The sequence below is a fragment of the Arachis stenosperma genome, chromosome 9 (assembly GCF_014773155.1).
Source record: "Arachis stenosperma cultivar V10309 chromosome 9, arast.V10309.gnm1.PFL2, whole genome shotgun sequence".
Classification (NCBI taxonomy): Eukaryota; Viridiplantae; Streptophyta; class Magnoliopsida; order Fabales; family Fabaceae; genus Arachis; species Arachis stenosperma.
The window spans coordinates 157,517,081-157,544,857 of record NC_080385.1 but is presented as its reverse complement, the minus strand read 5'-3'; the positions used below and the strand labels follow the sequence as shown (position 1 = coordinate 157,544,857).

The 27,777-nt window shown below is 32.0% G+C and overlaps 2 protein-coding genes across 2 annotated transcripts; both read left to right on the top strand.

Annotated features, from left to right (window-relative positions):
* Nucleotides 1-266: 266 nt before the first annotated feature.
* On the top strand, nt 267-3,288 carry LOC130950254 (alpha-xylosidase 1-like). The gene is made up of 3 exons (XM_057878773.1): nt 267-511; nt 594-1,279; nt 1,369-3,288. Exons 1-3 carry the CDS (start codon nt 267-269, stop codon nt 3,243-3,245), a joined length of 2,808 nt encoding a protein of 935 aa, XP_057734756.1. The 3' UTR covers nt 3,246-3,288.
* A 4,128-nt stretch (nt 3,289-7,416) lies between these two features.
* On the top strand, nt 7,417-11,142 carry LOC130951525 (alpha-xylosidase 1-like). Its single transcript, XM_057880198.1, has 3 exons — nt 7,417-7,663; nt 7,759-8,477; nt 9,095-11,142. Exons 1-3 carry the CDS (start codon nt 7,443-7,445, stop codon nt 10,936-10,938), a joined length of 2,784 nt encoding a protein of 927 aa, XP_057736181.1. The 5' UTR covers nt 7,417-7,442; the 3' UTR covers nt 10,939-11,142.
* Nucleotides 11,143-27,777: the final 16,635 nt, after the last annotated feature.

Here is a 27,777-nt window from a genome sequence, read left to right as displayed (position 1 = left end):
AGAAGCATCTTGCTTCTATTTGTATTGATAACATCACATTGCCCTATATGAATAGGAATGACTCACATGGACCAAGAATATGACGGGTATCTGACTTTTGAAACTTCATTACAAAAATGAAATTCCAATTTCCAACCTCCTTGACTATTGTCTAATGGAGCTGTGTAATAATCTCTATCCACTTTTATTCATTCACTTTCAATACATTATCAATATAAATTAAAGACAAATACAATTTAATAATGTTATGTTATAAATATCATGCAATGCATGACAACACTCCTCAGTCATTAGCTATGTTTTCTCCTTGTATCCCTTTGGCTACCCTTATATTCTTCTCTTGTATTCTACACTTTGCTCAACAAGCCAGCACTTCTTCTTTCATTGGCCAAGGCTACCGTCTCATATCTATTCAAATTGCACCTGATGCTGCCATTCATGCACTTCTCCAAGTTAAGCAAACCAACAATATCTATGGTGCTGATATTCCCCTTCTAAGGTTTTATGCCAAGTAAGCACTAGTTAACATAAATGTGCATTCAACTAGTCACATTTTTTAGTTTTCTTCTCAAAGTTTATTTTCAATTATGCAGACACGAGACAGAGAACCGTTTGAGGGTACACATCACTGATGCAAAGAACAAAAGGTGGGAGGTTCCTTATGATCTTTTGCCGAGAGAGCAACCACCTCCTCTAAAACAAAGTATTGAATTCTTAAAGAAGAAGAACTCAACTTGGGTTTCAGAGTACTCTGGCTCTGAGCTTGTTCTTACTTATACTCCTGACCCTTTCAGCTTTGCCGTGACTAGGAAGTCAAATGGAGACACCCTTTTCAACTCAACCTATGATGACTCTCACCCATTTGGTCCATTGGTTTTCAAGGACCAATACTTGGAAATTTCAACCAAATTATCCAAAGATGCTTCTTTGTATGGTTTGGGAGAGCACACACAGCCACATGGAATCAAACTAAATCCGAATGATCCTTACACTTTGTTCACAACTGACATATCAGCCTTCAATGTGAATGCTGATTTATACGGGTCACACCCAGTGTACATGGATCTTAGAAATGAGGGTGGCAAGGCATATGCACATGGTGTTCTGTTGCTGAATAGCAATGGAATGGATGTGTTTTACACAGGCACATCTCTAACATACAAGGTTATTGGAGGAGTTTTAGATTTTTACTTCTTTGCAGGACCTTCTCCTCTCAATGTTGTTGATCAATACACTTCTTTGATTGGAAGACCAGCTCCAATGCCTTACTGGGCTTTCGGTATGACTTTCTTTTTTCATTTTGATTATCATTTCTAGTAACAAATTTCATTTACAACAATGATTTTCTTTTATGTATACATTTAACAGGATTTCATCAATGCAAATTTGGATATCAAAACGTGTCAGTTATAGAAGAAGTTGTTGAGAATTACCAGAAGGCTAAAATCCCACTTGATGTTATTTGGAATGATGATGATCACATGGATGGGGCAAAGGACTTCACACTCCACCCAGTCAACTACCCTCGTTCCAAGCTTCTAAAGTTCTTGGACAAAATTCACAACATTGGCATGAAATATGTTGTGATCATTGATCCAGGAATTGCTGTGAACGAAAGCTATGAGATATACCAAAGGGGAATGGCTAATGATGTTTTCATCAAGCATGATGGGGAACCCTTCACAGGTCAAGTTTGGCCCGGTGCAGTATATTTCCCTGATTTTCTAAATCCAAAGACAGTTTCATGGTGGGGTGACGAAATTCGTCGCTTCCATGAACTTGTCCCTGTTGATGGCCTCTGGATTGACATGAATGAAGCTTCAAATTTCTGCACTGGAAAGTGCAGAATCCATGAGGGAAGGATTTGTCCAAATGAAACACAACCTTGGATATGCTGCTTTGATTGTAGAGACATAACAAACACAAAATGGGACAACCCTCCCTACAAAATCAATGCTTCAGGAGTACATGCTCCTTTAGGCTCCAAAACTATAGCCACTAGTGCGGTTCATTATAATGGAGTTCTAGAGTATGATGCTCACAGCCTCTATGGTTTATCTGAATCCATTGCAACTCACAAAGCCCTTCTAGACATTCAGAAAAAACGACCTTTTATCTTGTCACGCTCCACATATGTTGGTTCAGGCAAGTATGTTGCACATTGGACAGGTGACATTTTATCCAGATGGGAGGATTTGAGATACTCAATAATCACAATGCTTAATTTTGGAATATATGGGATTCCAATGGTTGGTGCTGATATATGTGGCTTCTTTATAACTTTCACTGATCATGAAGAGCTTTGTAACCGATGGATTCAACTTGGTGCATTCTATCCCTTCTCAAGGGATCATGCAGACTTTAATTCCCCAAGACAGGAGCTTTATTTATGGGATTCAGTTGCTGAGTCTGCTAGAAATGCTTTGGGTACGAGGTATAAGCTTCTTCCTTATCTGTACACCCTCAACTATGAGGCTCATGTTAGTGGTGCCCCAATTGCAAGGCCACTTTTCTTCTCTTTTCCATCCTATGTTGAATGTTATGGCCTCAGCACACAGTTTTTGCTTGGGAAAAGTTTGATGATTTCTCCTGTTCTTGAACAAGGCAAAACACAAGTGAATGCACTGTTTCCACCAGGAACATGGTATAGTTTATTTGATTTGACATATACCATTGTGTCAAAAGAGGGGACTTATGTTACACTTGATGCACCTTTGAATGCGGTGAATGTGCATTTGTATCAGAATGTTATTCTTCCAATGCAACAGGGTGGAATGGTTTCTAAGGATGCTAGAATGACACCCTTCAGCCTTATTGTGACATTCCCAGCAGGAGCAAATGATGGAGAAGCTCAAGGGAACCTCTTCCTTGATGATGATGAGTTGCCAGAGATGAAGCTTGGAAGTGGTTATCCAATTGCAACCTACATTGATTTTCATGCAACTGTGAGAGAGGAAACTGTGAAGGTTTGGTCACAAGTTGTAGAAGGCGAGTTTGCTTTAGAAAAAGGTTGGATTATTGACAAGATTAGCGTGTTGGGATTAAATGGGGGTGGAGAATTACACAGAGTTATGATAGATGGAGAACCATTGACATATGTCTCAAATGTGAAAGTTTACACAACAGAACATAAGTACTTGCATGATGAGGGAGATGGAAGAAATAACATAGAGATGGTAGAGTTTGAGAGCTTGAATATCCCTCTTGGTAAAAACTTTTCTTTGTCTTGGAAGATGACATATTGATGTGTTGATATTGAATAAGTCGATGTATGTTATTTTGAGACATTAGAATGCTTTGATTTATGTTTCTTTGTGCTTTTTATGTCTGTCTAGATGATCTGATATTCATGTAATAAAACGAAAGCTTTAAGAACGTGGATCAATGAGTATGAATCTACTTTTGAGGGTACCCTCATCAAACTTTTCTTGGGTGCATATCTTTGACTTCAAGATCGCATAAGAATTTTTCAAAGTGCCACTATTGATCACTGAACACTCTGCATCATTAACGCGTCAATTTAAAATGGATAATTTATGACAATTTAGAAATTAAAAAAATCCAATTCATTAATACGTGGAGAGCTCTCGATCATTGGGGAGATTTCGGAGAGAGGAATCAAGTGAGATAATATAAAATAAGAAGACACCACATCTAACTCAAAATCTTACAATATTAAATTAATGGGTATCTCTTCTTATAAATTCCTCACTCTTCCATACTTTCTCAAATGTATGACTAATTTCAACAATTTTCACACTTACAACACTAATAATAATATAGTCGTAAACTACTGATCTTAGCCAACAAAGCTAGAAGAAATTTTGTAATGTTTACATAGTACAAAGGTCACCGGGGGCAAATCATAATTATTGCGTCCTCTTCCTTTCCATTTTAAAATAAAATAAACGTGCAAATATTTACAACATGATTGTATGATTAAAGCACGCCTTTTGTACATGGTGATTTTTTGACCCATTGCTCTTTAGGAGGACCATTTCATATTCACGCCTTAATAATTACTCATATAAAAATATCTATATATAAAAATAATAATTGAAATTTATACACGTATTTTATTAAATAATTTAGTTAAATATATTAAATTATTCAATAATTTTTTTAGTAGTTATTCTGACATTAAAACATTTTCATACGACTAATTAATTATCATTAAAAAATTGTCTTAGCTGTTTTTGGTTTTATTTAAATTTTACGTCGGCAGCTCTAATTGAGAGACATCGAGTCCCCTAAAGGGGAAGTGGAACTGTAACAGAGCACTAGGATTGAGCTGGGCTTTCAACTCTAGGAGAAGCTTTTAATTGTCCTTGAATTTAACTGCTTAAGTAAAATAAGTTTTTAATTGTAACTTTAGCTTTGTTTTGTTTTTCTTTGTTCGATAACAAGCTTTTGGGCCACATCTCAAAAGAAATGAACCCGTATCATTAGAGGCCACGTTTTAGGCCTAAAGCGACAAGGTTAAATGGCGCATGAACACCAATTATGGTTGGGTCAATGTCAATCATTTAGTATTTGAATTGAATTTTCTTAAATAATGATTAGTGAAATATATTTATAATCAAAAAAAGTATTTTTATATAATTATATAAGTATTTGTGAATTGTGATAAGATTTTTAAAAATAATTTATTAAAAAACTTGTATTTAAGCAAGTAATATATATATAATGGTTTAAAAAAAATTAAAATATTTTAACAAATTATTTATTAGAATAAATATTAAATACTTCTTATGTATAATCCAAACATAAAAATATTTTTTAAGATAAAAAAACTTTTGTAAAAAATCAATTCAAACTTACCCTAAGCTAAGAGGGGTGAAGAAACTTATCTTGTATATATAAAGTCCAATTACATACCAAGTAATGATATATATCCGAAGTAATTTTTTTATTATCCTCCTATTCTAAAGCTATAGAATCTTTGAAATAAATCTAATGCCTTCAAAACGAGATAATAATTATTTGATATCTGAATTTATATACGATTTTTAATTTAGTTGTTAAAATTTTAATTATTTTTATTTAATTTTTAAAGTTTGTGAATATAATTGATGCTAGTTATTTAGATAATTTTTTATGTACAAACATTAATAAAACGTTGATGTGAATAGTTGAATGTCATATTAAAATCAATAAAATAATGTTGTTTTAATTTTGACACTCAAATAACACAAAATAATATTGTAGTAATATTTATTAAAAAAAAATTTAGTTATTTATGTCAACATTCTATTAATGTCTATGTATTAAAAATTGTCCCATGAATTAATATGAGTCACGTTTATAAAATTTAAAGTTAAAGATTAAATAAAGATAATTAAAATTTTAAAGATTAAATAAAAACAATTAAAAATTTAAAGACTAAATTAAAATTTGTGTATAAATTCAAGATCAAATTGAATATTAATTCCTTTAAAATATAGAAAAAAGCATGTAATCTTTCTTTCATTATGTTTTTGTAAGAAAAATAATTGGAAGAGATAATTTAGAATTATTTTAACATATATAAAAAATAAAAGAAAAGATAATTTAAAATAATAAATAATTTTTTTTAAAAAAATTTATATATATACAAATATATTAAAATTAATTATTATATATTTATGCGTGTTATTCAATTTATTTTTAATATATATATGTATTTTATAATATACACTTATGATAGCTGTTTTTCCTATTAGTTTTCTTATTATAGAAGAAGAAGCAGTGCTTCAAAGCTAACGAGAAGACAAGTATACTTCACTACATGGATTTAATAATTGGCCTAATTGTGACTACATTTAAAAGCTAACTTGAGACATACTGCTTCTATAGTGGTGTTCATGATCATCCCTGCAATCCATGGAGATGAATGCTTCATCATTGGAAACAGATATTTTTGGGTGGGAATTAAAGGACCTCCTTATTCTCTTGATTATAACGGACCAATAGTAACTTGCATAAAGAAACAAAAGAAATTAAAAGTGGAGTAAAAAGCTTGGATCACATTAAAAATGGATGGATTATGAATCACATCTTCGGAAACCCTAGAGTTCACGGGACATTGTCACAATCAGACAAATTTTATAGAGATTTGGATTTTCTGCTGTACCATTTGTTGCTTGCACATTGCCATGTCTGCAACTCTTTATTTTCTAATCATCCTCCCATGATCCCATCCACCGTCTGATTCTTCAGAATTTACTAGTGCTATGCCTACTATTTTATTTGTTCATCCCAGACACTGTTTTTTTCAGCTTGGGAGAAAAACAAAACAACCCCTTACAATAAATTATATTTTTTTCATAAAGACACTAGTTAAAAAATCATAAATGATACATGATTTAAATATTCGTGATACGAAAAATTTAAGTATTATTTAAAAGTTATTAGTTTATATTTTTAGAATGTTCAATTTAATTTGATGTATTTTAATTTTTATTTATTTAGTTACTAGATTAAATTTTATGTGAGTGGATCTATAATTTTTATTATTTTAATCTAATAAAATGTTATAAATACCTTTTAAATTATTAAAGTTATCACGTAGGGTGATTAGAAGGGTAAAAATCCCCTTTTTTAGTTTGTAATGAAATTCTGGTATAGACAAGTGAGATTGAGTGGAGTAGAAGGTTGAGTGAGTCTTTTTTATTTAATTTTTAAATTATGAACAAATTAGATTGAGGATTCATATTTTTGTTGCTTTAAAAAATTAAATAAAAAATAAAATGATTCTTTTTTGGATTTAATTTCAATTTATTCTTTTAATTTTTATATTTAGTTTTAATTCTTTTTTTATTTCAATTCTTATCTTTTTATTTATCATTACTTATCATCTCGTTTTAAGAAATGTATAGAAGGATGTTATTTTATTTTAATATTCTTTGTATCAATTTTATATGTGAATCAAAATTGAATTATAAACTTAGCAAAAAAAGAAAAAGGGTCATTTGAAGAGTAATTAGATAAGTCCAGCGACGTTAGCAACTTAGCATGTAGAGAAAACGGATTAGGAGAAGGCTCTGGCTTGTGCTTATCACATCACATCACATACATTACCACTTTGCAAAGAGAAAAATAAAGAATGCGGGACCGATGATCCATAATCATGAAGAAAGAAAGCGGGTAACATTTAACTTATAATTTAATAATTTAATATCTTACCAAATATAAAGATGAATATTTATCACCTTGTCATTTTCATATACAAACTTGAGTGTTTCTCCACTTTCGTCGATTGGCTTTATCCACCAATGTCACGTGTAACCGATGAAGGCAAACCAACAAGCAAAAATAATCTTTATAGAAAAGAAAAGAAAACACAGATCGTATATTTCTATATTATATTATATTAAGAGAAATCATTAGAACTTGTCGGTTAATGGTTATATATAGGCACAGCATTAGCATCCCAACTCCCAAGAGTGTGTGAGTTATTAGCCATGGTTTCTCTTAGTCCTACTCCATTGGTTGCACTGTGCTTATTATGTTTTCTTGCATTTTGTGTACCTCAATCTTCTTCTGCAGTCACCAAAATTGGGCTAGGCTACCGTCTGATTTCTATTGAAAATGGAGCTGATGGTGCACTTGTTGGGACTCTCCAAGTTAAGCAGAGTAACAACATCTATGGTGCTGATATTCCCCTTCTAAGGTTCTACGCCAAGTAAGTACTACTTAGCTACTTGTTTGAGTAGTTTCTTCACTATTCACTATCTCTACTCTCTCAAACTTGTTCTAAAAGATTCTCCATTTTTGCAGGCACGAGAGTGAGAACCGTTTGAGGGTACACATCACTGATGCAAAGAACAAAAGGTGGGAGGTTCCTTACAATCTTTTGCCGAGGGAGCAACCACCTCCTTTGAAGCAAAGCATTGCATTGTCAAGTTCTTCAGAGAAAAAGAAGAACAAGAAAAAGAAGAACCAAAGATCAGTGTCAGAGAAAGATTACCCTGGCTCTGAGCTTGTTCTTACTTACACTTCTGACCCTTTCAGCTTTGCGGTGAAAAGAAAGTCAAATGGGGACACCCTTTTCAACTCAAGCTCTGATGACACTGACCCATTTAGTTCATTGGTGTTCAAGGACCAATACTTGGAGATCTCTACCAAACTGCCCAGAGATGCTTCTTTGTATGGATTGGGAGAGAACTCACAGACACATGGAATCAAGTTGTATCCTAATGACCCGTACACTCTGTATACTACTGATATAGCAGCCATTAATGTGAATGCTGATTTATACGGGTCACACCCAGTGTACATGGATCTCAGAAATGAGGGTGGCAAGGCATATGCACATGGTGTTCTGTTGCTGAATAGCAATGGAATGGATGTGTTTTACACAGGCACATCTCTAACATACAAGGTCATTGGAGGTGTTTTGGATTTCTACTTCTTTGCAGGACCTTCTCCTCTCAATGTTGTTGATCAATACACTTCTTTGATTGGAAGACCAGCTCCAATGCCTTACTGGGCTTTTGGTACGATTCTCTTTCCATTCTCTCTTATTGTAACTAGTACTGTATTGCTTACTCTGTTTTCTAAGCATTCATAATGAAAATCAGACAAGGCTTTTGGCTTTTCCACTTTGCTGTTTATTTGGCATCCTATGTGTAATGTGCCCTGAAAGCAAGTGCTCTTGGAGTCATTTATTTTGTTAAGTTTAAAATTATTTTTTATTTTATTAATATGTTTTATGCTAATGTGAAAATTTCTCCTATCTGTGACATACAATACGTTTCCATGGTTTCGAAAAGTTAGAATTTACATCTGCAATATGATATATTTAACATTAAAAGCTTTTTGGGTCATACTCTAAGCTAATTGTTTAGTTTATGTACCAACAAAATAAATAAAGTTGGCCCTTGTGAAAGACGCGTGTAAAGCAATTATTAGTAACAAAGTCAAAAACAATAATTCTATTTACTTATTTAGTTATCTAGCACAGTTGATAGGCACATGTGTTGATTTCTCTTTTGGGGGGGCTAGAAGCGTAGTACATTGCATTAACTCTGCTACCCATGGCTTTGTCTTTTTCCTCCTTAATAATAATAATAATAAAAATAATTGCATAATGCTATTATGTTTGGTACGGTAGGATTTCACCAATGCAGATGGGGATATCACAATCTATCTGTTATAGAAGATGTTGTGGAGAATTACCAGAAAGCTAAAATCCCACTTGATGTGATATGGACGGACGATGATCACATGGATGGGAAGAAGGATTTCACGCTGAACCCAGTGAACTACCCTCGTCCGAAGCTTCTAGAATTCTTGGACAAGATACACAGCATTGGAATGAAGTACGTTGTGATCGTTGATCCCGGAATTGCCGTTAATGCAAGCTATGGCGTATACCAAAGAGGAATGGCCAATGATGTTTTCATCAAGCACGATGGAGATCCTTTCTTGGGTCAAGTGTGGCCAGGTGCAGTGCACTTCCCAGATTTCCTGAATCCAAAAACAGTTTCATGGTGGGGTGATGAGATTCGTCGCTTCCATGAACTTGTACCCGTTGATGGCCTTTGGATTGACATGAACGAAGTTTCCAATTTCTGTAACGGAAAGTGCACAATCCCAGAGGGAAGAATTTGCCCCAATGGAACAGGACCTGGATGGATATGTTGCTTGGATTGCAAGAACATCACAAACACAAAATGGGACGACCCTCCTTACAAAATCAATGCTTCAGGAATAATGGCCCCGATTGGTTACAAAACTATAGCCACAAGTGCTGTTCACTATAATGGGGTTCTAGAGTATGATGCTCACAGCCTCTATGGTTTCTCTCAATCCATTGCAACCCACAAGGGTCTCCAAGGGATTGAAGGGAAACGGCCTTTCATTCTTTCGCGCTCCACTTATGTTGGTTCAGGCAAGTATGTTGCACATTGGACAGGTGACAATCAAGGTACATGGGAGAATCTGAGATACTCAATATCCACAATGCTCAACTTTGGAATATTTGGGATTCCAATGGTTGGTTCTGATATATGCGGTTTCTATCCACAACCAACTGAAGAGCTTTGTAATCGATGGATTGAGGTTGGTGCTTTCTACCCTTTCTCAAGGGATCATGCAAACTATTACTCCCCAAGACAGGAGCTTTACCAATGGGAATCAGTAGCTGAATCTGCTAGAAATGCTTTGGGCATGAGGTATAAGATTCTTCCGTATCTCTACACACTCAACTATGAGGCTCATCTTAGTGGTGCTCCAATTGCAAGGCCACTTTTTTTCTCATTTCCATCTTTCACCGAATCATACGGGCTCAGCACACAGTTCTTGCTTGGGAGCAGTGTCATGGTTTCTCCTGTGGTTGAACAAGGACAAACACAAGTTAAAGCGTTATTTCCTCCTGGCACGTGGTATAATTTGTTTGATATGGCACATGGTGTTGTATCCAAAGAAGGGACTTATGTCACTCTTGATGCGCCTCTACATGTGGTGAATGTGCATTTGTATCAGAATGCTATTCTTCCGATGCAACAGGGTGGAATGGTATCTAAGGATGCTAGAACCACACCCTTCAGCCTCATTGTGACATTCCCAGCAGGAGCAAAAGAAGGAGAAGCTCAAGGGAACCTCTTCCTCGATGATGATGAGCTACCGGAGATGAAGATAGCTAGTGGTTCTTCAACCTACATTGATTTCCATGCTACTATAAAGGATGGAACCGTGAGAGTGTGGTCACAGGTTCAAGAGGGTAAGTTTGCCTTGGATAAAGGTTGGGTTATTGACAGCATAAATGTGTTGGGAGTAACTGGAAGTAAGGCAGTGATGGATGTGTCACAGTCACATGTGAATGTTAGTATAACGGAACAACAATTGTATGGGCAAGGTGATGATGGAGGAAGCAAGGTAGTGATGGTGGGAATGAATGGCTTGAATATTCCTGTTGGTAAAAGTCTTGACATTACTTGGAAAATGGAATCATAAGATGCTGTTGGGGTGTTCCATCTTAATAAGAAACCTTTGTAACTTCTTTTTTCTTTAGCTTAGTTGAAGGAGATATTAGCTCAAAATGTTCGTCCTAGTCTAGCACTGCACAGCTCAATACTATGTTTAATCTTTGGAATTTGAAATCACATTTATTTGTGCCTTTTTATTAGGTGATTCTTTTTACTTATTAACTTATTATTATGTATTTGTGTTCTTTTAAATTTCGTATTTTATTTTACAGAAAATGAAACTCTCCTCTTAGATATCAATAACACATTTTTTTTTATAGGTTAAAGTATATTTTTTATTCTTAAAATTTGACAAAAGTTTTAAAAATATCTCTACGTTTTATTTTGTTTTAATTTTATCTCAAAAGTTTTTTATTTGTATCAAATATACCCTCAGCTAAATTTTCAAAAAATTTAATACTAATATAATAATAATGCATGAAAATTATGCTTGATTTGCTTGTATTGATAGTTGTTCTTATGAAATTGTTGTTGAATTGGTCTTAAATTTTTTGAAAAATTAGCCGTTAGGATATATTTGATGTAAATAAAAAACTTCTAAAACAAAATTAAAACAAAATAAAATTTAAGAATTATTTTAAAATTTTGGTCAAACTTTAACTAAGAAACATGTCCAAATACATCTTAAGTCTTAAGTAGGAGTGACAATAGTTAGGGTTTGGATCCAATCATAACCCTACTCACGAGTTAAGATTTTTATATAAATTCAATTATATTCTATTTGCGGGTTGAGAACATTTCAATTCTAACTCTATCCGTTCTTAATTCGTGATTACCTGATTCTACCAACGGTTATAAAAAGGATACAATATTATTATATAACTTGGTAATAATTTAAAATAGAACTGACTTTTATGTGAAAAAAAGTATTAAATTATTAATTAATGATCTTCTCTTAGTGGCTAAGGATTTTTTGCATTTAGTAAAAAGTCTTTAGTTTAACATCCACTTAAAACATATTTTTGTATAAGTATATATAAGGTGCGGATCGAATTGACAATCCTATCAACCCGCACGAAAATTTTACTCGTACACTATCCTACTCACTGGAGATCGAGTTGACAATTCTATTTGATAGAATTAGGTTGGATTGAATACCCGTATTCACTGCGGTTCGAATTGACAATTCTATCCGAGTGAATTTGATCAGATTAAATATCTACGGGTGCATGTTAACACCCCTATTAACTAGTAGGGAAGGAGATTTAGAAAGCTTTCAACTCTATATTTGGGCCGCAATAACTAAGATAATTCTGTAGGCTTAATAATCTACTTGCGTATATTATTGGGCTTCCATTGTGGCTGATTTTAATCCAGGTTCTAATGTAGTGTATACCAGTACAACACAAACAAAAACTTATCCGGTTTGGGCTCTTGCCCCGTTTAGTACACCCAAAAAAAATGATCGGGTTTGTACTTTGTACACTTTAAGAGAGTATGTGTGCAGCTGATAAAAATAAAAATACTGATTATTACGTAAATACAAAGGTTTAATATACGAATAAGCCCACTTATTCGCCACCAACTTGTCTTTGTCTTCCCCGGCAGAGTCATCAGCCATCAGGCCATCACTCTTGCAATTTGCAAATGATCTCTCTAACAAATTCAAACTTCGATTTTTGGTTTAATTGATAGATTCATTGTATATTTTGTAATCAATTATTATTTTTATTCTTTAAAAATAAGAATGCTAACAGAATTCTTTAAACTCATCTTGTAACCATAAAATATAAATTATTTGGCAAAAATAACTAATATATTAAATTTGTGTTAATTTTATTAAAAAATTATAGTTATGATTTGGATATGTGAAAAAAAATAATAGAGTATTTAATTAAGAGGATAGATGAAATAGAAGATAGATATTTGACGAATAATAAAAAAAGACCTAAAAAAAATTATATATGAGGTGATTAAAATTTTATTATATATATAATAAATGATATGATACAATAATATTATTTAGTCTATATAATGAACTCTCATTTAAATATCTAATAGGATAAAATTTTATTGTTGTTGTTAAAAATTATAGTTAAATTTTTAAAGTAATCCTTCTTTCATCTGCAACTTCCTATATCAATTTTTAATATTCTAACGACTATCCTTTAACATCTTCTTTCCTTCATTTCCATCAAATATACGCATTATCAAATACCTGTCTAACTAAACAAGGCTACTCATATAGATTCTAAAACCAGAACCCATCATCGTCATTGATTTCTCTCTTATACATTTTGGGCAAAGCACGAAGAGGAGGGAGAGAGAGCAAAACTGTAAAAAATAGAAAGGACATAAAAGAACAATGTTTCACTGTGATACAGTACACACATTTTTGCAGCGTTTGTTCCTCAATCCTCCAACTCTGGTTCTCTTTATTGTTTATTCTATATTTTGACGTTTCTCAAAGATCTTAGTACCCAATAATTAAAAAGTTTAATTTACTTGGTCAACTCATTTTTTAAGATTTGATAATGACTAATATTAATGCTCCCCAGCCAAAACATCATAAACGATAAACAAAATTACATAATTAATAATATTTTTATTTATTAAAAAAAACGTAAATCACACTCCTATTATAATTAACATAATTAAATTTTTTTTATAATTATTATTTTTTATTTAATTATATCAAATGTCAATTTTAAATATAATGTGAATTAAATAAAAAATTCTCATTATTAAATTCACAATTTTATAATTTTTTTCAAATAAAAATTTCAAATTCTTAAATCGTTAATCCTAAAAGATATCTCAAATCACCTCAACATATTTTATAAAAAATAAAAACATTTTAAATTTGACCGGTTTGTATTTATAAAAAATAAAAAATATCTAAAATTATTGGTTTGTGACTTGTAAAATAAAATAATAAATAATAATAAATCAACACTAATTCGTTAATTATTAATATTACGTATTTAAAAATTATGGATGTTATACGTATGAAATTATAAATATTAAGTTAGAGAATTTTAACAATTTCTACTATACAACTCATATTTTTACATATAGACTGTTATAAAATAAAAAATAAAATATAAACAAAAATTAAAAACAAATTTTTAACTCATCATATTAGAATTATAAATAAATATACATATAAATATCAAATAACAAATATTAAAATAATTAAAATAATGACATATTAATACACATGTGAGATAATTTAAAATATAAAATAAGACACATAATTTAAATTTTGGTAATATTAATTATATTTATTAATTATAAATATTATGTGTATAAAATTATAAATATTATGAGTATGAAATTATAAATGTTATGGGCTTTTTTATCTAAATAAAGATTCAGAAAACATTAATTCTGAAAATACGCACCGCATGAATTTGTTTCACAAATGCGCAGGGCCAACTTAAGGCCGGCGTCTGCAAAATGGAGTTCCTCTTCAATATACGTACAGTGCCTGCGAAATGGGCCTGACAGCACCAGGGGCCACCTCTGGTGTGGCGCCCACGAAATGGTTAGGCAGCCATTTAGGGGCAGGCGTCCGCGAAATGAGGATATCATGGGGTGGTCACGAATTGGTTCCAACTCAGGGGTAGTACACTCGAGATGGTGCACTTCTTGTGTACTGTCAACGAAGTGAGATCATAATGTGCCTATATAAACGCGGGTGATTCATTCACGAAAGGAGGCATTCTATCTGCACTATCCTCCAACTCCAAAATTGCTCTCAACGTCACAACCTTCTTCCTCTCTAAAAAATTTTTGGGTATTAAGTTTGATTTACTTTGTGTATGGCTTTGGAAAACGTTTATGTGATTATATACCCTAATGGAGAAATTTTTCATACGGCAGAAGGTATTACATTCGTTTGTGACGATCCACTTTGGATAATAATTCCGCCACAGACATCGTTGTAAAATTTGAAGAATCTGATTCTGATGCATATTGGAATGGTTGGGAAAAAAGAAATCACAAAGCTGACTTAGCGGATGCCGGTTGCAGTGCCCAACTCGTTTGTGTATCAAAAAATGCATATAAAATCTTATCAGCATGTTTCGATGATGTTTTCTTATCATCGCAGCATAGGAAGCATTTATTCGTTGGAGCTTTGTTTGAATCTTCAGGATATTGGTGGAAGCTCATCCAGTTCCAATAATGTGGAGGGTGTAAGAAATCTGGAAGCGGTTGATTTTGTTCCGGGTCGGGATACCAGTAGGGCCAGTAGTCCAAGCTTTAACACGTTTGTAATAAGGGAATAGAATGCAGATATTCGTGAAGCACGACCCTCCCCTTCTACCCTTGTTAGCTTCAATAGGTATCCTGATGCTGGCATTGCAGAAACCTCGGACGAAGATGACATTGAAGATTTCAGCGGTGATGAGGCAGAAGCCGTTTCAAAAAATGCAGCCTCTTCATGGAGATTCTGTTCCTCAAACTCATGTTGCATCGAAAGGTGGTGGTGTATCCTCCAGCACACCAGCACACTATCTGTCTTTAAATCTTAGAGCAATGCATTCGAGTACCACAGAGGATAGACCGAGCAGCTACGCTTTGTCAGGTGAGATAGAGCTCGAGATTGGGTTGAAGTTTCTAAACAGGAAAATAGCAATGCTGGCAGTCAAAAACTACAACATCCGTAGGAGTGCAGAATACAAGGTGATAGAGTCAGATCAAAGTAGGTATGTATGTCGATGCAAGCAGTTTGGGGATCAATGTCGTTGGATGGTACGGGTCACAAATACAAGGTCTTCCAGATTTTAGGAAATTAAAAAATAAAAGGGCCTCATAGTTGCTTGGCAAGTACGATGTCTAAAGATCACGCTCAACTTGATAGCAATGTCATCTGCCAGCATATATTCCCCATGGTGCATGCTGATGCGACGATATGTGTAAAGGTGTTGCAAGGATCGGTAGAGTCAGCATACGGGTACAAGGTGTCTTACAAGAAGGTTTGGTACGCAAAGCAGAAGACAGTCGCCAGGATCTATGTTGATTGGGATGATTCGTACGACCAGTTGCGTAGATACTTCAATGCGCTGCAAGCTTTCATCCTAGGTATTACTTGCATTGCACTCTTGTTGGTCTTTGCTATTCATTGTCCATTTAGTCCTTTGTATGTTTGACTAAGTAACCAACAGAGCATGGCGCTACCCCAACTGTACGTACGGAAGGCATCATAATCAGCCAATAACGGCAGATATCGAACATGCACCGTGTTGTTGGCCTTGTCCGAAAGAAGCGTGCCTCCCAACAAGTAAAGTATGTAACAACGTGCATACTGCATGAGGCCATTATCTTCTAAGTCAAGCGGCATCTGCTGAAGACGAGTCCTGAGCCACTTTAACTTGATGTTGAATTTCGTTGTCCCTACGTGGCCGGCGAAAACCTCACCTAGAAGTTCATGACACCATTCCCAAATATCTCTTTGGTGAAACTTGCTCCATAACCTCAAAGTACCACTGACAGGCTGACCATCAACAGGTAGACCTAACTGCATTGCAACATACTCCACGGTTATGGTACACTCACCCCAAAAGAGGTAAAATGTGTATGTCTCAGGTTGCCATCATTCGACAAGCCGCTAATAAGTGGATTGTCATACTCGAAGCGCTTTATCAAAGAGGCATGGTAAAATTTTATCCGTCTCAGATAAGGCTCAAGCCCATGCTACCTAATTTCCATGCTTGGATCTGCAGGATCTAACATGAAAACATCGATGAGTGTACCATGAAGAGTAAGAACATGTGTGGGCTATAATATAAGATAGTAAGAAAGAAAATAATTAAAAATACTATAACAAAATTTTAATATCGAAAAAATTAATTCGAACATCATCGCTAACAAGATCAATCAGCTTAGCGACGTAAACTAACCTTATGGAGCAGATGTGCCGCTATATGAAATTCGTCCAACCGATTCAGGTTCTCCTCCACGTTAACCCCACCCCACTCATATTAAGTTAATTTTTTTTCAAACTTAGCACCACAGAAACACCTCTTCCCAGCTTTCTTTTACCACCCACACATTTTTTTTAAACCCCCTATTCCTTTCAACCGTGCATGAAGTTCCCTCCTCACAATCCTTTTATAATTGTCTTGACTCCTTTCTCAAGTGTTTCCTGTCACCTACCACACCCAATGCATCTGAGGTACGGTTCCTGCTACTTGTTGAGCTCCTGCCGCTTTAACCAACCACTTCGCGGACACCACGCACGAAGACCCCCAATCCGTAGCTGCGGCCTTTGCAATGGGCCATTTTGCTAGCGCTGCTCTTGAGGTGCTCCACTTCGTGCTCACCATGCTTGGAATGCGCCATTTTGTGGATGCCAGCCGCGAAATGGTGATGCCTGCCAGTGTCAGTTTCATTTCGTTGCTACCACCCATGATTTGTAGTGCAATACCATTTCGCAGGCGCATTCCAAAAATTGGCCTTACACATTTGTGGAACAAACTGATACCATGCATGTTTCCAGAATTAATGTTTTTTGAATATTTATTTATATAAAAAAATTGATGTTATGTGTATCAGTTTATGAATGTTATAAATAAATTTTAATTAAATAAATTAATTTAAATATTTGTCATTTTTTAAATTTAATTATAGTACAATTTAAAAATAATATATTTTATATGTAATTAAATATTATATTTATTTATAAATAAACACACATAAATGCTATTTTAAAAATATTAAATTAGTTTATAAACATATCTTGTTAAAGCTCGTGTGAAATTTTGTGTTCTAAAGAATGATCGAATGAAAACATCTTCGTCAAGTGAGTTTAATAAATATTCTAAATCTTAAACATAAATTTTGTATTAAGGTTGAATTCAAAAGTTATAGCAAAAAAAATATTAAATTGATTAATAATTGACAAAAACTTAAATACAAAGATAAAAATAAAAAATATAAACTCACGAATAAAAAATAATATTTATTAAAAAATAATAAAAATTAAGATATATGAGATAATTTTTTTTAAAAAAATCTTGTGTTCATTTAGAGTTTCAGCTTTAAAAATTAGGATTAAATATTTTTTTCGTTCTTAATGTTTTGGGTGAAAATTAAAAGCGTTTCTAACTTTTTTTTTTATTAAAATCATCCTCAACATTACAAAACGTTATAAGATCGTTTTTTCTATTTTAATTTTATTTTTTTGATCAAATTATCCTTTAAACTAATAAAAATATTATTAAAAAATAAAATACGTCCTTCCATCCCCCACCCTGTCTCCGTATTTATTCCATTTCTTTTCTCTCATTGCCTTCTTTCTACCCTTCTTCCTACCCCTCTCTTTGGAATCCCCCCTCCGAACCACAATCCCAATTCTTCTTCTCTCTCTTTCTGTCACCGTACTATTTGCGTCATCGCCTTCTTCTCCACTTTCTTCTCATTCTTCATCACCAATCTTAACCCTTCCTCCATTAAGTTGGCTTCACCTTCCTCATCTCCCACGACGACCACTTTTTTTGGTGATTCTGACCTCTCATTAACCCTCAACGACAACCATGTTGGCATCGACCTCAACAAGTCATTTCAGCTTTGGCCGCCGCCATCACATTGTTCTCCATCACTGTCGTTCCTATCCTCAGCCACAGTTGCGACAGTGCCAACAGCAGTAGCTTTCCGCACCATTGTTCTTTTTCTTTTCTTCAATTGCGACGACGATGGACGGCAGTAACACCACCCCTCTTCTTTGAGTTTTCCTCTTCTCTTTTCTCTTTTTTCTGTGTTATTCTCTCTTAAATTTTCTGTCTTAAATTTTAATTGGTGTTATTATTGTTGATGGAATTTTGAATCTAAATATATTATTGTTGTTGATTATGTGTTAGCTTTGTTTGATTTTTTTGAAATAAAAAAAATAGTTGTTGCTGATGAATATTTGGGTGGAATCTGAATATATTGTTGTTGATGTTGCGTTATTTTGTGTTAGCTTTGGTTTTTTTGAAATAAAAAAAATAGTTGTTGTTGAAGATTTGGATGAAATTTAAATATATTGTTGTTGATGCTGCATTAGTTTTGTTTAATTTTTTGAAATAAAAAAATAGTTGTTGTTGAAAATTTGGATGGAGAGAGTTGAGTAGCGAAGAGGGAGGAGGAAGGAGCTCAGAAGGTAAACAGAGGAGAGTAAAGAAGGGAGATGATGATAAAGGATAATTTAGTCCAAAAATTTGAAAAAGGATTATTTTAAAACGTTTACTAACATTGAAAATAATTTTAATAAAAAAAGGTTGGAGATAATTTTAATTTTCATCCAAGATGTTAGGGACGAAAAAGTACTTAACTCTAAGAACTATTTTAGAGAACATAAATAGAGTATATATAACTATGGGCTTGTTTGGGTGAACTTCTAAAAAAAGATTTTTTTTCGACTTATCTTTTTTTAAAAGATCTTATGTAAAAGTAAAAGTAATTTTATATTTGGATATCTCATGCAAAAAGATCTTTTTATCTATCAATTATGTTTGGGTATAACAATATAAAAGTATTTTTTGTTTATTTATTACATGAAAAACATTTTTTTTAAGAAAAAAACAATTTTTAAAAAAAGATGTAAATTACAGCTTCTCAATTTTTTTTTATTTTTCTAGTATTTTTACTTTTACTATTAAAAATTTGCCAAACATACTAAAAAATAAAAAAAAAAACTTTTTTCTTTAGAAAAATATCTTTTTTATCAAAATAATGACCTCCAAACAAGTACAATATAAGTGTTTATATAATAAATAAAAAATATACTTTTATTACTATAATGTAAATGAATGTACTTTTATTATTATAATACAAATTAAATGCCAATAAATGAATATTTACAAAAAAATAATGTATACACATTAAAAAAATAAACTAATATAAATAACAATAATATGATATTATTTTTATTTAATAAAAGAAGAATATAAAATATTACAATATTAATAAACTAAAATTATATAAATAAACTAAAAAATAAAAAAATGGTAATTTTGTACTGAATATTTTTGTTTCTCGAACATTTCCGCAAAATAAAATGGAGCATTAGCAATTGGATTCATAAAGAATGAATCTATCGAAAAAAAAAAAATAAAGAATGAGATATTTTCGAAATACAAAAGTTGAGCCAGTGTACTGTACCGTGTAGTGTGTATAGAGACAAAGCACGTGGGAAGCGTCCCTCTCCCTTTCATGGGAAACAAGGAGTGTCATCGTGTAAGTCGCTGAAAGGATGACGTGTCACAATAGGCGGCAAGTATTAGCAGCCACGTCATCAGTATAGCCCCATAGAAAAAAGTGAAGAAGAAGGAGGCAGCGGCAGCACTTTCCACTCACCCACCTCGCTAGGACACTTGTCCCATTATCGACACGTGTCGCATCACCGTCGGTTGGTTTTGGCGCCAATGAAGGCGGTGGGTTCCACGTCGGCGTTATTGGCGGGAAACCGAAGCAACCTCCTCTCTCTCTCTACTCTCACAGTCACAGTGTCACTAACCCTTTTTCTTTTGCGTATCCCACATGCCCTTCTTTTCTCCCGATGACCCTATCTCTTTGGCGCTCCACTCTCCCCATTGGTCAACTCAAACCTCATCATCATCATCATCCATGCATGCATGCATACTCCCCATCTTCCATTTCCACACCACATGTCCATGCTCCATGGTCCATGGCATGCCACACGTGACTCGCCATCATGACAAGTGAAAATATCTTATAAAAATGGGACACAGAATAATGCATATACAAATATGGTCACGCACACTCTCACACTCTCGCTCTGCTACACTCACGTCACGTGATCTCCTGATTATATATATTCATACTTGGATTAAAATAAAAATGGAACCTTATATATTTAAAAATTTGCCACTTGCATATAAAAGAATTTGCATTTTGTAATTACAAATATAGTTAAACAAAAAAGACAATATCCTAATTTTATCTTAAATACTACCTGAAGACGTTTTATACTTTTATTCAATTTATTATATTTGATTAATTATTTATTGTTTTTTTATTTCTATATATATTCACGAGCGCGATTATTACAAGATACCAGCGTCACTTTTCCTTTATTTTTTATATTAGGCTGACAATTTGTATTTTTTTTTGGATTATAAATTATTAAGATATTAATATTAAATGTGATTTCATTTAATTTAAAACACAAAAATTAAAAGGTTGGACTTTTAGAAATACAATAATTAAAAGGTTTGATTTTTAAAAGGTAATTTTTAAAATACAAATATCGAAATTCTTTAATTTTAAAAATTGGACGATCTGATTTTTATTTTAAAAATATTAAAAAAATTTAAAATACAAAAATCGAATTACTCAATTTAAATACTTTTCACAATTTTAAATCTAATTCTCCAATTTAAATACCTTTCATAATAATTAAAAAAAAGTATCGAAATATTTACTCAATGTAAACAAATCAAAAATAAAAATAAAAAAACTTTTGAATTTTATAAACCAAATTTATTACTTTAAATAAATACTCACTTATAAAATAATTTTTCAGTTTGAAAATATTTAGTGATAGATTTAATTTCCTAAAAGAGTAAGGGTATATATTAATAACCTGTTATAGGTATTGTTTTCTTCTATATTAATACTACAATATAATGAAAGAATCATATTTAGTAAGACTGTTCCAATAGACATTACCTAACTTTTATATCTATGTTGTGCGTTGATTTCATAAAATATTTTTTTAGACGTTTGTGTTTCTTAAATAACATTTTTTTTATATTTGATAAAAAAAACATATATTTGTATTTTTAGCTTTTAAACGTTAAAAAATATTTTTAAAAATTTATAAATATACTTTGTAAAGTTAATTTATACTTTTAAAGCTAAAAATTAAATAATATTATATATCAATAATTATTTATCTTTTTATTCTTTGTTATATATGTATATTTATTAAACTCATTTTAAATATGAAAAATAATTTTTACAAAATACCATTTTTGTAACTTATTCTTATTAAAAATTATCTTTGAATTTAATTTATTAAATATGAAACACGAACACGTATCCGACATTCATTGACACTCGTCCTACACATGTCTTAATAAATTTGTAATATATATTCTTGAAATAAATTTAAAAATATTATATATTATTTATAAAAATAAAAAATATTTTAAATACTTTATATAATTAAAATAAGACATTAAAAATAATTAACAAATTAATTTATATTTTAATACCAATAAAATATTAAAATATCATTACAATTTATCTAAACAATAATGATATTTTATAGAGGCCAGTGAGTTATAACTCAAATAGCTAGTCTCCCCATACTCATCATCTATGAGGTCGCGAGTTCGAATTTTCCTATCTTTGGTAAAAAAAATTATATTTTATAGAGTAAATATTCAATCCAGTCCCTGACCATTTGGAGAACGGACAAAGTGTCCTTTAAAAATGTGAAATTGACCCATCAAACTTCAACCACACATAGAGCTGCATATAGTGCACCCTGCAATCGAATGAGAGAAAGTGGGAAGTTTTTTCGCCACGTGGATATGTCTTCCTTCAAATTGAGACCAATCAACCCTCCCGATTTCAGAAACGGCACCGTCAAGACGGGATTGAATCTTCTTCCAATTATGGTTCGGGTCTTTGTTGTAGCCACATTAGGGAATTATTATATGCAAGTCATGACTAGGAAAAACAGTGGTTGCTAATCACGAAGCAACACCAAGACGAATGCCGATGCACAAACCGAGGGTTCAAGTATGATGTTGGGCTCGACCGGTAGCTTCTGAAAAGGTGTGAATAGGAAGAAGAAAAATTTACAGCACTTACATGTAAGTGCGAAACATATGCCATATTGTTTGAATCAAGCACCATAGACAATGCAAACAGACTCTTCTTTAGGTGTGTCTATTTTAAAATAAATACAAATTGAAGTTGGACATTCTCCAGTTATACATTCATTCTTTTTTTTTTCTTTTTTCTTTCTTGTCTTAGCAAGTTCATGTGTTGTTGTAGACCAGAACTTCTCAATGCAAATTCTTTACTTGGCTAGATGAATATGTAAAATCTTTTCATGCTAAAGATGTTACAAGTTCTAATAAATTCATTGATCAAGTTAAGAGATTAGAAGAGAAGTTGGAATCCATAAAATTGTTGATGGCAAAGAATAAAATAAGGGTGAAATCTAATAGCACTAAATGTAGGACTATTTTGACATTGTTGTTTGGAATTGCAGTGGCACTATATTTTAGGTCTTATTCAGCAGATTGTATGATTAAAAAATTTGTTAGTTTATAACATCTAGGTTAAGATATTAAAAAATGATTGTGTCATGAATATTTTTTATTTAGAAATATGTGCATTTATGTCTAATATGTATGTTTTACAACTTTGAGAATAAAAATAAGTTGTTATTTTCTGCTATATTCACTATATGAATACTAGCAACTTCATTATGATAGGTGATTCAAGTTGACAAAAATAACAAAAAAAAGCAATATGATAACTTAACTAGAATACTTGTAACCAAATTAATAGTAGATAAGTGTATTTAAGATGCTCAAAATACATAAAATGAGTCAACCAAAATACATAACTAGAATAATCACAATAAAGATGATGTCTAAGCCAATTCAGTACTATTACACAACATAAGTAAATTAAACCAAAATACAACTGAGTATTAAGTCTAATAGCATTAAGCCAAAATAAAACATGAGATCCCATGAACTACACAAAGACCTTTTAAAAAGAGTATTTCATGATGAAAAAGTTCATTAATCCTTTTTTAGTAGATTTATGCCTGGATTTGGAATGGACTTAAGCAGCTTTGATGAGATTTGGTTGCCAACTGCTACTATTGTTTCCACTAGAATGGCTTCACCACTTATATTATGTTGTATATGAGAAGGTCTTGGACCTTAAGTAGGGTTTGCATTAGGTTGAAGTTATGGAATGGTGATATTTGCATGTGGCTGTGGTGTTTGTATAGGCCTTAAAATATATTTCTTTCTCTTCTTTTCAGTGTTTTTCTTTGAGAATTTATGTGATGACTTTTTTGGTGTAATAAATTTTTTCTTTTTCTTTCTAGCCTCTCTTAATGATTCTAAATTACTACTCTCACTCTTATAACTAGGTAGCAGTGGTAGCTTGTGTGCTTTATCCTCTACACTTTTATAACTATCATGTGAAGAAGAAGAAAGAAGACTCAATCTCTACAATCACACGTTCTACAATTACAAATTCTTTATTAATAGGATGCTTAAAAAACACATAAAATTTTTTTGGGTGATCATTATTAAGGGTGCAATCACACATGTCGTTAATCTCCTTGTTATCCTTTAGAATGTGCAATCCAAGTTCCATGTTAGAGCAATTAGAGTCCAACCAATACATTATTTTATACTCCATATACCCTAAGCTCTTAAGCAGTTCTTTCAAGTCTTTCTTATTCACATAAATCTAAATCTATGGGATAAAATTGTCACATTTTTATCTCGGTAACATAAAATTTTACTTCTATCTCTAATAAATCTGCCACCATGATGAAACACAGGCACAATAAAAATAGACATTTGTATCACATTAAAAAAATGACATTATACACACTTTAAAACATCGACTAACATAAAATTCGAAACTTCAACCCACAAAATTTAAACGCAATAAGGATAAAAAAAATTGTGATTTTCCTGATGAAATATAGTTGACTAAAACAAGTTTAAACTTTGCACATGCCTTACTTTACTCTAATTTGAAATGAAATAATTATAAAATATTTCACCTTAACGAAATTAATTTCTCAACCAATACAAAATTTTCATCTTAGCTTTTTAGTACAGAGTATGGCCTATCTGATGTTTTTCATTCAGGCTAAGTAAAACATGAAGAAAAAGGAAGAAGAAAAAAATGCCATTTACCATGTCTGATTACTCTTGCAATGCAGTACCATCATCGCAAATTTGTTAGTCCCTGGAAGCTTACAAGTTCATACCTTAACTCGAAAATCGTTTCAACGTTAAGTATAGTTTTTGAAAGAAACAAAGATGAAGGGTTTGTTTGGGTTAGGATAAAGCATAAATGATAAAGGAGAATGAGGGGTTTTATGGAAATTCAATCTAGCCTTGACGACGTCGTTTCTGAAACTGGGAGGGTTGATTAGTCTCAATTTAGAAGAAGACAATATCCACGTGGGCTGTGGTAAAGAAACTGACATGTCATCACTTATCTTTCTTCCATTCAGTTGCAGGATCCGCTATAAGTAACTCTGTATGTAGTTGAGATCCGATGGGTCAATTTCACATATTCAAGGGACGCTTTATCTGTTGTTTAAATAATTGGGGACTGGATTGAGCATTTATGCTATTTTATATATATGTGTCTTATAAAATTTTAAAATTTGTGTATTTACGTATTTTATGTCATGTCGTATTTTCTGTCTATGTATCATATATGACTGTTATAACTTTTGAAAATTAAAATATCTAAAAATTTATTGTGTTGGGCCTAAATACATCTTTATATGCATTAATAATCGGATTACCAAGGAGTATATCATTATGATTAATATTTTGAGAAAATTATACTTTTTTCTTTAAAATATATTAAAATGATACTCTCCTTCCCTCTATTTGTAAAATGTACATTTTTCTTTCTTAACTTTTAAAAAATATCCTCTTTAATTCATTTTCAAATTCTTTTGTTAACTAATGTTAACTTTATCCATTTTTTAAGAAAAAATAAATTATTTTTTTACAAAAATATCCTTTTGCAGAAATTTTATTTTTTATCATTAAATTTTACTTACTAAAATACCTTTTAATAAATTATTTTTTTATTGATTAAATTGTATTTTTATCAAAATATTTTTTAAAAAAATTTAATAATTAAATTATTTTTTTAAAATACTCTTCAATAATTTTTTAACTATTAAATTATGATTTTACCAAAATTTTTGTTAACAATTATTTTTATGTTTTACTATTAATTTTTCAATATGAATATATATTATTTTAATATTAAATAAAATAAATCTTATCACTGTTAATATATATAACAATTAATATATATTGATATCAGAAAATAATCTTACTAAGATTTTTTTATTTATTGTTAAAATAATATATATTAATATCAAAATAATTTATTAAAAGATATTTTGGTAAGCAAAATTTAATGATAAAAAAAATAAAATTTTTGTTAAAGGGTATTTTTGTAGAAAATAATTTATTTTTTCTTGAAAAATGGATAAAGTTAACATTAGTTAACACAAAAAATTTAAAATAGATTAAAAAAAAGATTTTTAAAAATTATAAAAGAAAAAAATGTACATTTTATAAATAGAAAGAAAGAAGCGTCTTTTTAGTTTTTCTCATGAGAGAAGAGTGAAATTTTCTCTAATGTTTTATATATTTATTTATTAATTAATATATCAATGAATTGAAGAATATGTTCACGCTCATATTCAGTTATAGACATAATTTGTTAATAAAAGATGGATTTGATTTTTATTTAAAATTTGTGTATTTTTCATTTAAGTATTAATTTTGAACTTACAAATGAGGTTCAAATTTATCCCTAAACTTAAAATTGTTTTAAATTTATCTCAAAAATTAACCACATTATTTTTTAAATATTTTTTTTATAGTGGATTGATAACGTGGTTAGATGAAAACTACCTTATTTTAAAGATTTAATTATTGAAATATATTAAAATGATCAACTATATTTATACAATATATAATTAAAATTTTAAGTATATTATTTTTTAAATTATATATTGTATAAATATATATAATTAGTTGTATTATAATGTATAACTATCTATTATTTATAACTCTAAAAAAATCCAAGTTTTAAGTCCTATGCCACTTTGGAAGGTGTTACGGTGGGTAACCGGAGATAAATGCAATGGATGGCGTTGAGGGGCCCAAATGTATGAAGGAGGAGAACTCCGGATGGGTCAGCAACTCGGGAGGCTCCGTCCGACTTGCGCGCGCGAAGGAATGGGGGGTGGTACTTGCAAAGACACTCCGATGCTTAAGTTAGCAAGAGTGTGAGCAGGTCTAGAGAGTATTGGGCTTTGAGATACCTGAGGGGTGTCAGTGTATTTGTAGTGGTGAGCCAATAACCACCGCTGGTGTAGTGCCGTATCTTTAGGATATTAACCGTCCCATTATCTTGGGGAGGTTAAGATATGGCTTTAGGAAGCGGTTAGAGAGATTTTAGGGGCGGTTACTCATTTGAATGAGTGTTTATCTGCCAGCTAATCTCATGTCCGACTTCTTTAGCGCAGGTCGGGACGAACACCGACTTCTTATGTGAAGACCGGCGTTTAGTAAGGCTTAATCTATTGGTTTGGGCCTTTTAATTGGACCTGGGCCCTTATCATTGGGCCAGGGTATGAACAGTGCCCCTACGTGAGCCCAAGATTCTTTTAAGGCTTGGGTTCAAGTATTCAACTCGGGTTCGTAGCCGACTTTCACGGGTTTTGGAACCGACGTGATTTGCGCGACCTTTTGTTTCTGACAGTTACGTCAATTCAAGCGTCGTGTCCGTTGAGGAAGCGTTGAGGGCTTTGGTAACGGTGCAATCTCATTAATGACTGCCTCGTTTTTACCATTATGCCCCTTAGCCTATTTATAAATATTTTCCCTCTCTTTCGTTTTTCCGTTTCTGCAATCTTTCAAACTTCTCCTTTCCCTGCTTGTGCTGCATTCTTGTGCTTGAAGATTTCCGCTTTCTCCATCCTTCATTTCTTGGATAAAGGTTAGTTTTGTTTCTTCCATATCATGCCTTGTGTTTGCATGTTTTGTATTGTGAGTGGGTAGGTTGGCCTGTAGATTCTTGGTTTTGCATCCCTCCCCTT